The sequence below is a fragment of the Schistocerca gregaria genome, chromosome X (assembly GCF_023897955.1).
Source record: "Schistocerca gregaria isolate iqSchGreg1 chromosome X, iqSchGreg1.2, whole genome shotgun sequence".
Lineage (NCBI taxonomy): Eukaryota > Metazoa > Arthropoda > Insecta > Orthoptera > Acrididae > Schistocerca > Schistocerca gregaria.
The window spans coordinates 504,587,770-504,603,262 of NC_064931.1; the positions used below are offsets into that span (position 1 = coordinate 504,587,770).

Consider the following 15,493-nt stretch of genomic DNA (forward strand, 5'->3'; position numbering starts at 1 on the left):
ATTTTAACTCCGTGGTACAGGAGATTGAGGGAGCCTAAAATATCTCTCTTTTGGACATGGACCAGTTTTGTCCACAGTAGAAGTTACAATTTCTCCATGTAAGTTCTGCTAAAAATAATCGGTGCCATCTTTCCAATAGATTTCTGTATCTCCTCCTTTCATCATTGTGATAACTCTGCAACAAAAGAGAGAGAGAGAGAGAGAGAGAGAGAGAGAGAGAGAGAGAGAGAAGCAATATGAGTAGGTCGTTCCATTACTGGTGCTTCTAAGTTCATACCCCCACAGCCTTACGGCTTTTACTATACATTTGTAGTCCATGGTTCTATTGATGCAACCTTCCTCTTCTTTAGTAAAGATCGTAGCACTGTCCTTGGATATAAACTAGTTCTAGCCACTAGTGATTGATCTCTTTCGTTGCATTAATAATTTTAGAAGTGAGTGTGGATTTTTTTTTCTCAAATGCAGCATTGTATGTTTATTTGCATATGCTGATCTTGGTGCCAGAATTACATCTTTCTACTTGAATTCAGCTGGCTTAAGACACTCAGCATGCCATCAACCATTTTTTACATTGCATCCCAGGGATCCTCTAAAGGTTCCCATTCTTTCTATTGTGTCTATATTCATCATATCTTAGCACATTGCAACCCCTTTATTTGAATTACGTGTTAAGTGCAGCTAAACTATGAATGGGTACTTTCCAGTTTTCTTAATTTTTATTAACTTTATTACTTCCTGTACTGCTATTGTCTCAACAAAAAGATCATTATTTCCTAGTTGCTTAATGGATTTATGTAACAGTAATACTTTATCAAATGATCCTCCATTTTTATCATAACAAACATGTTTTGTATTATGGGGTATGTTCTATTACTATCTCTAAGGGAATATTCCAACAAACAGCTGGTGAGTACAGAGTCCATCGATGCAGGGCCATGTCAAGTTCCCCAGAGGTTGCCTACTAGTGATTGTTTTGCCTCAAAAGTGTTCCATCTTATCAACAAACATTCTGATGACAATTTTTTTTTATTTTTCTAATTGAGGTTTGCACTTTCATTGCAACCAGGGCAGTCGCACATTCATTCCCACAGGTTGTCACTGAAACATGCTCCAAGTTAATGGTAATAGACTGGTGGCATTTGGCCATCCTCCAACTTGAGGCCTTGGGGTCCTCACACACTTACACACAGCCATTACATCTACATCTACATGACTACTCTGCAATTCACATTTAAGTGCTTGGCAGAGGGTTCATCGAACCACAATCATACTATCTCTCTACTATTCCACTCCCGAACAGCGAGCGGGAAAAACGAACACCTAAACCTTTCTGTTCGAGCTCTGATTTCTCTTATTTTATTTTGATGATCATTCCTTCCTATGTAGGTTGGGCTCAACAAAATATTTTCGCATTCGGAAGAGAAAGTTGGTGACTGAAATTTCGTAAAAAGCTCTCGCCGCGACGAAAAACGTCTATGCTGTAATGACTTCCATCCCAACTCGTGTATCATATCTGCCACACTCTCTCCCCTATAACGCGATAATACAAAACGAGCTGCCCTTCTTTGCACCCTCTCGATGTCCTCCGTCAATCCCACCTGGTAAGGATCCCACACCGCGCAGCAATATTCTAACAGAGGACGAACGAGTGTAGTGTAAGCTGTCTCTTTAGTGGACTTGTTGCATCTTCTAAGTGTCCTGCCAATGAAACGCAACCTTTGGCTCGCCTTCCCGACAATATTATCTATGTCGTCCTTCCAACTGAAGTTGTTCGTAATTTTAACACCCAGGTACTTAGTTGAATTGACAGTTGTGCAAAGGTTAGTAATGGAACAGTGGCTTGGGATCCCTTTTGTTCATCAATCATGTAGTCGAGACGTGAACCCCCTGAGGACAATAAAATTGATTTCGTGGTAAGGGATGATACCATTTGGAATGACAGAAATTCTAGAATAAAAGAGCCTGTATGCCCAATGCACTATCTACTTTTGCGTGGTAAATAGCATGTCTGCGGCCCCATTACAAAGGATGTCTATTAAATTGTCCTACATGCTTCTGTGACCAGCTTAATCACATCAGGATGGAAAATTTTGTTGGTTTTGAGCTATGTAGGTCATACTTATTTGCACACTGAGCATCCAAAATGAAGCAAGAATAACACAAAAGATTTATGAAAACGGAGCGCACACATCCTGTCTTCTCTCAAATACCCCAATTTAATGCACTTCAGAGATGTTCAGTGCCTTCATTGTTCTTGCCCTCTGATTTCTTGTACGTAGTAACTATTAAGAGCCTGCAATACCGTGAGGTCCATAAATATCATTGTCTATTTGTAACTTCAAATAGTATCCCTCATTTCCAGGAAGGATACACACAACGTACTTTCTTTACGGAGAGTTTTCATTATCATTTTCTCTTCATGAAGAATTACTTCATTTGATGTGGGATCAGAATTTAAAAAAAAACTTAACATTTTCATCACAAAGTTCATAGGTGCAACCAAGAAAAGCAAATGAAAAAACATACTTACCTAACACATCAAATGCTTCTTCAAATGAAGCACATGGTAAGAGGTCCTCTGTGTAAAAGGCGAACATTTTTTCTGACATCTTCAATAACAACTCATCGTTATGTCGCAAAAATGTTGAGAGAGTCGACGGCCACAGTTTCTCATAGGACACTGCCAAATTCTGCAACACATTATTACACAATATCACTAAATTTCATTAACTTTATACAAAACAATGAAAGTAATAGTATTTAGTTTTTTGCATGTTGCAAAACATCAGCTTTTTCTTGTGCTTTTGTCCCAGAGAACAGCGCCAGCAAAGTTATGGACAGACATGGTTAATTTAAGGGGTGGCTGCATGCACTTCCTGTTGTCACATTGGGAAGGGTTGTGTGCACCCCAGCTGTCTGCATGTAGTGTTATTCTTGTGAAAGAGTGCGAATTACGCACCTAGTCATATGTAGGAAACATCCTAAAAACTACATCCAGGCTGAGCAGCACACCAACCTTCATTGTTAATCCAATGGGTAGATTCAATTTGGGGCCAGTGTACAACCCCATGCTGGAACTGGTGCTTTAACACTTTAATGGTGCTTTACTTGATGAATATAACATCTGACTGAAAATTAAATCTACAAATAGTATTGATAAAGTGAAGGGCAGTAGCTCTTTTATAAGGGAAAAAATAATTAGATATCCGTAGGGTCCTCTTTTAACAGAGAAGAGCATGTTTTGATTAATATGGCAGGAACACTGAATTACATATTTTTAAGAGAGAAATTTAATATTAAAAGATAATAAACTATCAAGAAAGTATTGTTTTAAGTTGTCAAAATGACACTTGATAAAGTTTTACTAAGAAACAGCAATGATAAAAGTGAAATTAAAAACACATACAAAAAGGTCTTAACAAGAGTTCAGTGTAGTAACTACAAATACTGATAAAAAGGAAGTGTGAAATTTATAAGTGATGACTGTATGTGGACATGTGATGTGTATATTGTGGAAGCACGTGAACAAAGTTTTAGAAACAAAATCCTAAACAAAGACAAAATAACAAAGCTTCACAGAGATATAGACATATTACAAAAAAATATAAGTATATGCTCTGAAAGCAAAATATTCCAGTCTAGACTTGAGGCTACCAACAGATAGTCACTGCCAAGAAGGTAAGCAAACTTAATCAATAAATTAATGTGCTGCCAAAACACAGTTGCTAATATCAAATGCTTTAAATCAAACACCAGAAATACAGCAAGCAAAAGATAAAATTGGCAACAGGATTCATAGCTCTTGATGTGAAAGCTAATCTACAAACCATAGTGCAAATTCAAGATGGTTTTTAGTTGTAAACTACTTTCAAGTTGGCAGCACCATTTGCCAAGCTTGTGAAGCCTGGCAAGCAAGACAATGCAAGACAATACTGATCTCCTGTGGCACCTTCCCGTATCACCTTTACCCCAACACATCCCCCACTCCATTCCTTATATTCTCCTCTCCTCATCAGCCCCAACCCCCTCGTCATCTGCCAACCCTCACCACTGTGATCACAAAACTCAGTCCTGTGATCACATAGGCGGAGGTGTTGGCGGAACTAAAGATCCATCCCACCCTGGAAATCCGCTCAGCCCATCGTATTAACAACAATGGCTATAACAGAGGTTCAAATGAGGTTCCAAGAAATCAAGCAATTAAGCTACAAAGCTACAAAATAGCCTTGGGAAGTGAATTAGCGCAAAAGTCATTATTGTAAATATTCCACATGGACTTGATCTGATATGGCAGTTTGCTGGAGAAAAAGCTGTAAACTAATGACAATCTTAAAAGCATACATACTTATCTTCCTAATGCAGCACTTGTTCAGCCTAAGCAGTTTAAATACAAAAAGCCGTTGTGTGATGTGATGCAGTGGTTAGCACACTGGAGATGCATTTGGGAGGACAATGGTTCAAACCTGCGTCTGGCCACCTTGATTTTGGTTTTCCGTTATTTCCCTAAATTGCTTGAGGAAAATGTCAGGATGGTTCCTTTGAAAGGGCATGGCTGACTTACTTCCACATCCCTCCCTAATCCAATGGCACCAATGACCTGGCTGTTTGGTCCCCTTCCCCAAAACCAACCAACCGACAGAACCTTACAAATTGGGGAGTGCTCCATCAATAACCATGTGGAATAAAGGCTAGTAAATTAAATACAGGAGCTATGAGAGGCAGCCAACAACTGTACTGCTGTGAAACAATATAAACCAAACACACATGAAAATTTTAATAATCAGACAAATTTAAGAAACCAGGCAAGCATGCCGAGTCAGTTGAACAGTTTGGCAGAACCTTGGGTGATCCAACACACAAAAAATGGTCTTAAAATAATTAACACACATTTTGGAAGCCTCAGAATTAAGTATAAGGATTTAGATACAGCATAAAACTTATGAACTTGTCATAATTCAAAACTGCGGTAATTGGCATTTGTAGCCCACTATCCGTGATCTACTGCTTCACTTTCAATAGAAAATACAAGCTGAACAGTTGCTTAGTGACTATCACTGTGCAGCAGATGTCATAAGCTATAGGTTGAAGGGCTTGCAGACTATAGGACACTAAATTTAAAATTGAAAAAAATGGAATGCCTGATAATCACTGTTGTATAGATCTTGAGAAGTGTTGATAGCTTCATAACTACATTTAGAGACTTGCTAACGCATACGGACTGTGAATGCCATGGAAAAGGAACGTCTATAAAACTGTAACTACTGTGGTCATATACTATGTAGACAACTGGTATCAACAGAAAAGTTACCTTGCGTACTTACTTAATCTGATCTGAATTCACTAATAAAGGAGCTAATTAGGGACTTGAGAAATATCTTATTCACCTAAAAAAAACAATGATTCTTAAATCTGCAAGTAGTTTATGATCTGAAACTACCAACAATAAATACAGCTTCCCTCTACATCTACATCCATACTCCGCAAGCCAACTGACAGTGTGTGGCGGAGGGTACCCTGAGTACCTCTATTGGTTCTCCCTTCTATTCCAGTCTCGTATTGTTCGTGGAAAGAAGGATTGTCAATATGCTTCTGTGTGGGCTCTAATCTATCTGATTTTATCCTCATGGTCTCTTCACGATATACCGTATTTACTCGAATCCAAGCTGCACATTTTTTCCAGTTTTTATAATCCAAAAAACCGCATGCGGCTTAGAATCAAGTGCAAAGCAAGCGGAAGTTCTGAAAAATGTTGGTGGGTGCCGCCACAACTAACTTCTGTCGTCGAATATATGTAGCGCTACAGGCATGTTTTGTAGGCACAAAGATAAATACTGGCACCAAATCCTCTGCATCAGTAAATAAATTTAAGAAAAGTGGAATACGAGCTTTTTTTTCTCCGCCCCGAGTTTCGGCCACTGCATTATCATACATTACCCAACGAAGTAAATACAAATTCCGTATTGTTCATCTTCGAATGTAGCAGCATTTCAATGTACTATGAAAATCCGACTGGCAAGACTGTTTGGGATGTTTGTCAATATGGCCAACTCTATGTTCTGAATTTTTTCCTACCTATGGGAAGAGATGGTTGCTTATAGGAATTGTGAATCACATGCAGTATTCTCTTCACCATAAGAATAATAGGAATATAAACATTTTGCCATGTATTGTTTTGTGTTTGCTGCTATCTAATTTAAATAATGTCTGTCTAATAAACTACGAAACTAGAGTGAGACAACAGCAAACGCGGAAGAATATACATATCACGTCATGTTTATATTCGTATTATTCTTGTGCCTAATAGTGATACAGTCAGAAATGAAGCACAGCAGTTGACTAGATTTTTAAATCTAAGATGACTCTAATTTCTGTGCAGAATGTAATGTACTAAAGAGACGCCTGCAAAGATTTTCAAACGGAGAAAATTTTTCGCTAAAGTATCGTTCAGAACATCATCTATTTCTATCATACGCAGTCTATTATTTGGTTCTTGTTGACGATTATCAAAGAAAGCAGCAGTGTAAGTAATAATAAACAACAAATAGAAGTCTCTTGCCATTGTCTCGCATGTGAGACGATTTGTTTTTAATTGTCAGCGGCGGTAGCGCGCACAAAAGCAAGCCATGCCGCGAGCAGTGACAGGCTGTAAACACGGAGTATCAGAACGTGACAAACAATGCATGACACAGTACAGTAACGAATTTTCAGCTTAGAGTGACGTAAACAACAACAGCGCTTATCAGATCAAAGAAAAATAACCAATCAATTCTAACCAGATGAAGCACGTGAAAAAGGAAGGGTACCCGTATAAACACTGACGTAGCGCCTGACGCATAGCAATGGCTGCCTGGTAAAGCTTATCTGCTAAGCTTACGACTCGAACCAAACTACTGTAGCTGTATCGTCATTCATTTGACCTAAATTGTGTCTCATATTACAATGGATCAATTTTGTTTCGATTTGGAGATGCGGCCTAAAACTTTTCTCTCCCCTTGAATTTCGAGTCACAAATTTCAGGTGCAGCTTAGATTCGGGAAAATTGTTTTTCCTTGATCTCGAGTGTCATTTTTCATGTGCGGCTTAGATTCAAGTAAATACAGTATATGTAGGAGGGAGCAATATACTGCTTGACTCTTCGGTGAAGGTATGTTCTCGAAACTTTAACAAAAGCCTGTACTGAGCTACTGAGTGTCTCTCCTGCAAAGTCTTCCACTGGTGTTTATCTATCATCTCCGTAACGCTTTCGCGATAACTAAATGATCCTGTAACAAAGTGCGCTGCTCTCCGTTGGATCTTCTCTATCTCTTCTATCAACCCTATCTGGTACGGATCCCACACTGCTGAGCAGTATTCAAGCAGTGGGCGAACAAGCGTACTGTAACCTACTTCCTTTGTTTTCGGACTGCATTTCCTTAGGATTCTTCCAATGAATCTCAGTCTTTCATCTGCTTTACCGACGGTCAACTTTATATGATCATTCCATTTCAAATCACTACTAATGCGTACTCTCAGATAATTTATGGAATTAACAGCTTCCAGTTGCTGACCTGCTATTTTGTAACTAAATGATAAGGGAAATATCTTTCTATGTATTCGCAGCACATTACACTTGTCTACATTGAGATTCAATTGCCATTCCCTGCACCATGTGTCAATTCCTTGCAGATCCTCCTGCATTTTAGTACAATTTTCCATTGTTACAACCTCTCAATACACCACAGCATCATCTGCAAAAGCCTCAGTGAACTTCCGATGTCATCCATAAGGTCATTTATGAATATTGTGAATAGCAATGGTCCTATGACACTCCCCTGCGGCACACCTGAAATCACTCTTACTTCGGAAGACTTCTCTCCATTGAGGAACTCTTCAATCCAATCACACAATTGGTCTGATAGTCCATATGGTCTTACTTTGTTCATTAAACGACTGTGGGGAACTGTATCGAATGCCTTGCGGAAATCAAGAAACATGGCATCTACCTGTGAACCCGTGTCTATGTCCCTCTGCGTCTTGTGGACGAATAGCGCAAGATGGGTTTCGAAAAAGGTTTCACACGACCGTCTCTTTCGAAACCCACGCTGATTCCTACAGAGCAGATTTCTAGTCTCCAGAAAAGTCATTATACTCGAACATAATACATGTTCCAAAATTCTACAACTGATCGACGTTAGAGATATAGTTCTATAGTTCTGCACATCTGTTCGACGTCCCTGAAGTAATTATACCCATTTTTCTTTTATGTGTTATTGATAAAGTTCTAGTTCTAAAATAGTTTTATGAGCAGGTGATATGCCTGATATTCACAAAAGTGCAGTCTGAATTACAGATCTGCTGTGAACTGGTATTGTACAGTATTTGAAAGAAATTGATCAATATACTGGTCATGGAATTTAATATACAAATGCACGAATGACAGTGGAAGAGTACATTGACAATACAACCATACAAAAAGGAATAGAGTGTAAAATTTCTGGGAATATATCAAGTTTTTTGCAGGTCAAGACACTGCAACCAAAAATCTTATTTATTATTATTCTTATTCTTATTTTTAACTGTATACACTGTTCTTTCAAGCTACACCTATTCACTGCAAATTTACTGAAATACTAATACACAAATCACATCTCTCTCTCTCTCTCTCTCTCTCTCTCTCTCTCTCTCTCTCTCTCTGTCTCTCTCTCTCTCTCTCTCTCTAATATATATATATATATATATATATATAGGGTGAGTAAGAAGGAAAGGTACATGTTTTGACAGGTGACAGCATTAGTGATTCTGAACAAAAAAAACTTGATGTGGACATATACCCTATTCCGAACGGCTTCCGAGATAGAACACTTTTAATGTACATTTCTATTTATTTTCTGTATTATTCATTGTCATTATTTACAATGTACCACAGTAGTATAGAGGAAGTTGAAAACAACATTTTGGTACAGGATGCTTGTGGCCTATCAAGTCAGAAAACTACACCATACTGGCCTACAAGAAGTACTGAAGCTACAATTCTCACGTGTTGCACAAGGTTTCCAATATTCTCGCGATCTCTTCATGCAAACTGTTAGTCCTAGACAAAAAATAAATAGGAACTTTTTTGCTGCAAATTTAATTTACTTTAATTGTGTACTGAGACACGTTTTTGTTGGAGTGTGTGATTTTCAAGTTATTAAAAACATTCATACAAAAGTGATACTAACTGTGTTCTATCTTGGAAACCAATCGCAATAGGGCATATGTCCATAAAAAGTTTTTTATTCAGAATCACTAATACTATCGCATTTCAAAGCATGTATCTTTCCTCCTGACTCACCCCGTATATATAAACATTTCTTACAAGAGTGAGTTTTGTTACTAACCTTCAAAATGTATTTGTATATGCCATCAACAAGACCAAAGAAGACAACGTAAGGTTTGTACACTGAGTAGTCTTTGACTTCCAGGTCCAGCAGTCGATTTTCTGGCCCTGGACCACTGGGTTGTGTTGCACGAGCTTGAGCCAAAACTATGAGCCTGTTAAGGTGACGGAAGCGATCCTCCTTCCACCGGGCAGGTGAATGAAGTAGTAAGTACATGACACACTTATATAATGGACCTTCTGCAATGTAACAGTCTTTTATCCAGCCATGTGGGTTGGAAAGATAACTAATCATTTCTTCTTCCTCACGTGCCCATGAACGTGTTCTATAAAGACAGAAAACTATGTTTTAGAAACTAAGCACTCACTGAAAACACGCACAAAAAGAATAATTTCAATTGCACAGTAATGCACAAGGTGTTTAGTATTTACATTGGAGCATTGCTTTTTTTCATGATATTTTTCCAACTACATACAGTACCAAAATACTGAGTACAGAATTGTGACTAAAGTGGATTGATTTATCATTACAAACTCACGATTTAAGTACACACTCAAAGGAAGATCAAAGAGAAAAGCATACAACAAATCAGTTGGGCAAGGAAAAATCAGTGTTCCAGTAACAATACTTACGTAGTGAATATATACAGTGCCATATGCAACAAATATGGCACAAGAAACATGTTGGACTGTGGACCACCACCACCTGTATCTTCATGGAAACTCTTCTCCTGGGCAAAGCGCAGAAGTAGCAATTTCAAGTCGTGCACTGTTGATCGGTATGTTATGTCCCTGTTGACAATGATACAACAAAGTTACCAAAAATCAATTTCTGCACAGTTATAAAAAAAGTTGCTGCACAGTTATCCATGAACACACTCCAGCCCAATTACACAGAAGTAAAAACAAAAAATTATGAGAAACATTAATAGCTCCAAGTCTTACAAAGAATAAAGGGAATGTGTTTTACTTTCCCAGTTTAGGATTAAAAGTCACAGGTATGCTGCTTGCTGCTCTATTATTAACATTTATTTTAGACACCAACCAAAAATGTTGCAAAATGAGCCACAGTTAATGAACAAAACTTCAAAAACTAACTGCTACAACAAATTGTTTTTGATTTGAAGTTATTCGGTGGGGACCTACAAATGTAACACCATAAATCTACAGTAAATGAAAAATTAGCATTATAGACAAGCTTTTGTTCATTGTTTAGATAACTGTTTAAGTTATTTAGAGAAAAAAAAGTAACATTGTTCATTTCTGGTGAAACTCTGTAATGCGCAATTCCCAAGAAAATGCCCTGTTTAATTCAAATCTCAGAAACTTCAGGTGTTCAACTTCAATTACTTGCCCATCGTAGTTTGAAACTAAATAAGTTTTATTTTAGTGTCTTTTGTTTTTGGCAAGGAATTTATTTTTAAAATCAAATCGCAAGTTATTATGTAACCCATTTTTTAAAAATTGTCATCTTCAGAGATGAAAAAGTACAATCACAGAACTTTAAAAAGGAAAAACACTACAAAAAAGGACATGCTTATGTTAATTTTAAAGATTCCAAGTTAAATGTTCCTCACTGATGTGGAACAAACTGAAACACATTTTCATTTAATATGTAATACAGAAACTGCACAAACATGAATTAAATGCATATACACTGAGGAGGATAAGGAAATTCTTAAGTTACTGTAGTTGTGCACCATTCAACATAAAGCTGTTTATATCACTGGCTAAATTCCTGCACTGACAATCCTTTTGCCACGTTTTCTTAGAGTTATGCAGTTAAATGAGAAAAATTACAGCCAAGGATAAATGAATGTTCACATGAAATAACATTTATCACAATGAGCATTATTTTATTTATGTTACAAAGAACCTAACCTGTGTCCAGTGCCTTCCTGAAGATATGTATTGTGACGCGCCAGGCAACTTGCGAAAGCCGATTCTGGGACATGTGGACCCCAAACTGGTAACAATCCATTGCATCTTGTGTTGGCATTCTGCAATGCTGCTGAATCCCATTCATCTCTAGTACGAGCCAATCTGTAACATTGAGATGAACACTCAATGAGGAAGATAACGGGAGGTAATTAAAGCACTGATGTAGCTAAACTTCTGATGAAACACTGCTGAAATGGGACTGGGAGGGAGGGAGTGTGGCGTGAAGAGAGGGAGGGAGGGTGGCATGAAGAGAGGGAGAGGGGGGGTAGAGAAGGGAGGGGCTGGAGAAATCTCATGAACTTCTTTTATGCTGTTATATAAATCCCATTTTGTTATTTTATATATCTGTGTAACATTTATAGTTGGTTGGTTAGGAGTTTAAGGGAGTAAACAATGAGTTCATCTCTGCCTTGGTCAAGAGAGTGTGGTTTCATCCAAAAAATTGACTAAATTATGAAATTATGTAAGAATGGTAAAATGTCGGCATTGAAAGCAATATTGATGCCAGAGCTGAAAAATAATTTAAAGAGAAGTAACAGTATATGAATCAAGTCAGTACATAGGTCAGAGAGCAGGCATTGGCTCCCCCCACCTATATTTGACTCCCCACCAATCCAGTTAAGAGCGAACACAGTTACCACATATGGTACTCTTTTGGATGTGCGAGCGCCGGGCCTGTTTCAACTCCATCACCGGATCCCATGCTGTACTTAGCTGAAATCCACCATCTGCAATGCACCTGAGTACAGTGTGGGATCCGGTGTTTAGGGAGTTGAAGTGGGCCCGGTGGTCGTGAGACTAAAACATTACCATATATGGTGCGGTTCTGAGAACCAGTGACGTCACAAGCAACGTCACGAGCGACACCATGAGCTAGGGCGTGGCTATATAAGCACGGCAATGACAACCACACGACAGTCATCCACTTGACAATGGCAAAGGAGATCTCTGCTGAAAGCTTGTGGGCAGTAAACCACTTTACGCGGCTTGAAACCCAAGAATGTTTTATCCACGGTTATCGCCGCAAAAGCATGTATTAATACATAACTTTAAGAACAAATTGTACTTACCAGTTTCAATCAAAAATTACTTGAAGCGGCTTCAATGAAAAGGGATGAGCAAAAGAAGAAACTGAACACTAATATTGTATAAAACAGGCCCTTTACCAAGTTTACAACTTGAATGTAACCAAATTCCACTATGTGAAATATGTTTCGGCAATATGACCTGAAGCAGCAATTAAATGTGGCTGCAAAGTATGTCACTGAACACGTTTAACTTAAAATCTTTTTGTCCTTTTAGATAGTTTGTGATGACTACAAAAGAAAACATCTGGGTGTGAACTCTGGTGGATACAGTGTGATATGTTGGTACGTCAATGTGTAGCACTGCCACACAAAACAGGCATCTGCAATGTGGTGTCAGTCAGATTTTTGCAAAATTTATCACACACAGTGATGATGTCTTATTGCTATTATAATAAGAAAAGGACTAGTACAGGATGTATTAGATATCCTTCTTTGCATTTTCACAATGATCTTAAATTATGTTCTGGTGCATATAACCTAATTCCTGCAGAGATACACTACAGGAACTAAAAACACACACACACACACACACACACACACACACACACACACACGTGTATCCCAAGGAGACTATATGCCGAATTGACATGTCTATGAACAATCATTGATGCTATTGCAAAAGGAGGCCAAGAAGTTCCTGTTTTGTTCCCTTGAAGTTTTAACTGAAATATAATTTTGATATACTATGAAATTGTGTTATTTAAGTACTCAAGTACCACATGTCCAATTCTTAACAGAGAGATGGCAGAGGCACAAGGAAGTTATATGTCTAAACTTCCTGGCAGATTAGAACTGTGTGCCGGACCGAGACTCAAACTCGGCACCTTTGCCTTTTGCGGGCAAGTGCTCTATCAGACGAGGTACTGGCAGAAGTAAAGCTGTGAGGATTGGGTGAGAGTCGTGCTTGGATAGCTCAGTTGGTAGAGCACTTGCCCGCTAAAGGCAAAGGTCCCGAGTTCGAGTCTCGGTCTGGCACACACTTTTAATCTGCCAGGAAGTTTCATATCAGTGTACACTCCGCTGCAGAGTGAAAATCTCATTCTGGAAGTTATATGTCTTCGGAGTATCAGAGTGCCATGAAGATTTTGTTGGTCCAGACAGAGCCAGGAAATAATACTAACTCGAAGAAGCCATAAAAACTTAGAGAGAAGTGTCCTTCACACAGCAATGCCAAAACTTGAGTGTCTTGTTTCAACCTGAGCATTTCACTGCAGAAGGTGAACAACATTGTGGGCAGCCCACATCATCAATAGACCAAGCAACAATCTCTATTGCCCATATGTGGATTCTTGAATAACACTGAATATGTATTAAAAAGATACCCAAAATGCTGGACATCTACCAGGAGTTGGATTGGTTTCATTTTTAACAATTTCTTTGACATGAGAAAGCTTTCAGTGATGTGAGTGCCAAAATGTTTTAACACTTATAAGACAGCAAATACTGGGACATTGAGTTATTTTGGACCAATCTGATATTTAATGGACTTTTTGGCTAGGCTAGAGACTGAGAATTACAGCTGGTCCTACATTAATGATCCTCAAATCGAGGAACAGTCAAAGTAACGGTGGCATAATATGTTCTTATGACTGAAGAACTTCAACACCCAGAAATCTGTCAAAAAATTAACGGTACCATTTTTCTGGGACAAAGATAGTATTGTGTTGGTGGTCTATCTAGCTAATGGCCATAATATAAACAGAGAGTATTACATCAGATTTCTTAACCAGCTGATTTGGGCAACTATGATGAAATGCCTTGGCAATTTTACCAAAGGAATTCTTTTGTTGCATGACAATACACCACCACATTCTTCCCAAGTTCTGAAATTAAATGAAAGCCACAGTTTTTCCAGCCTGTTTACCATTGTCTCACCCTTCCTCAATTCACCTGGCCTGGTGCCTCTGAACTAGCTTCAGTTTCTTAAGCTGAAGAGACGCCTGAAGTGGCAAAAAGTTATCATTGTGATTACACTGACGGTGTCAAAACATGCTGTTGAGAGCTGGTTTGATTGTCTGTCATATGATTTCATTTGAATGGATTACAAGAACTGCAACAGTGACAATACAAATGTATTTGTCTGAAGAAGGGAAGGGGGAAATGTTGAATAAATGTATACTGTCAAAACTCTGATTATTCTTCCTGTGCAAGCAAAATGCATAGGACAGATGACACAGATCTTTCCCATTACACTTAAAATTGTGGACTGGCATCTACTTGTGAAATAAAATGTTAAGAAACTTAGTGTATGAAAACTCCACCCAACTTCTCCCACTTCCACAAATCTGACTAAGACTACTACGTTTTTTATTACAACTTTAAGTCTATATTACACAGCCACATATCAAGTACTGATTCATTCTTCACTTTTCTTGCAGAAGTGCTGTCCATAGTGGTAGTGGTAATAGTAGTAGTAGTGGTGGTGGTGGTGGTGGCAGTGGTGAGAGGAGAATGAAAGGAAAAGACAAAAGCATAAAGAGAAGTTAAGCATATTATCAGTTCATCACTTTCATAAATAATTTTCATAGTTTGAATGTGTTCAATGTGTTTCCACTATTAGTGATGACATAAGGTCAATTAAAGTCCTCTCTGTTGAGCTAAGTATAACCAAATACTTATTGAATGTGCTACTACATAGTATTACAACTAATAACTACAATAATATCACAACTAATAACTACACTAATAATAATAATAATAATAATAATAATAATAATAAAAGTAAATAAGTTTTTTACCTAACTGCCGCCATATGACAATCGACGTGAACTACATTGAAATGAGTCACTGTAGTATACCCTAAACTTCTCCTGTGCTTTGGTTCAAATTCTTCAACATTACATCGTTTGCTAAATGTGTAAATACCTAAGACCTTCTTGGGCTGAAACTTATAACCTTCACGGCATATAACACACACAAGACCTGTTTCTTCACCAAGATCCTCCATCAGATGAGGGCTCTTAGATGTAACCTATATGAAAAACAGAAGAAAGAACCATTTATAAATATTTATACTATATTCTATCTACTTGCTCCAAATTTCTCTCTTACATTTTCTATACAAATTTTTGAGGAAGCATTTCTAAAAATCAGCTGATCATGTCAC

General features: G+C 38.0%; 1 protein-coding gene across 4 annotated transcripts in view; it reads right to left on the reverse strand.

Annotated features, from left to right (window-relative positions):
* Nucleotides 1–15,493, reverse strand: part of LOC126299607 (protein purity of essence) — a 417,439-nt gene that overhangs the window by 11,724 nt on the left and 390,222 nt on the right. For all 4 annotated transcript variants that reach the window (XM_049991638.1, XM_049991641.1, XM_049991639.1 and 1 more), the window contains exons 78-82: nucleotides 15,126–15,358; nucleotides 11,240–11,401; nucleotides 9,992–10,150; nucleotides 9,360–9,684; nucleotides 2,531–2,690 (exon numbers count right to left, since the gene is read on the reverse strand). In XM_049991638.1, the coding sequence (XP_049847595.1) occupies nucleotides 2,531–2,690; nucleotides 9,360–9,684; nucleotides 9,992–10,150; nucleotides 11,240–11,401; nucleotides 15,126–15,358 (1,039 nt within the window). The remainder of the gene's footprint in view (nucleotides 1–2,530; nucleotides 2,691–9,359; nucleotides 9,685–9,991; nucleotides 10,151–11,239; nucleotides 11,402–15,125; nucleotides 15,359–15,493) is intronic.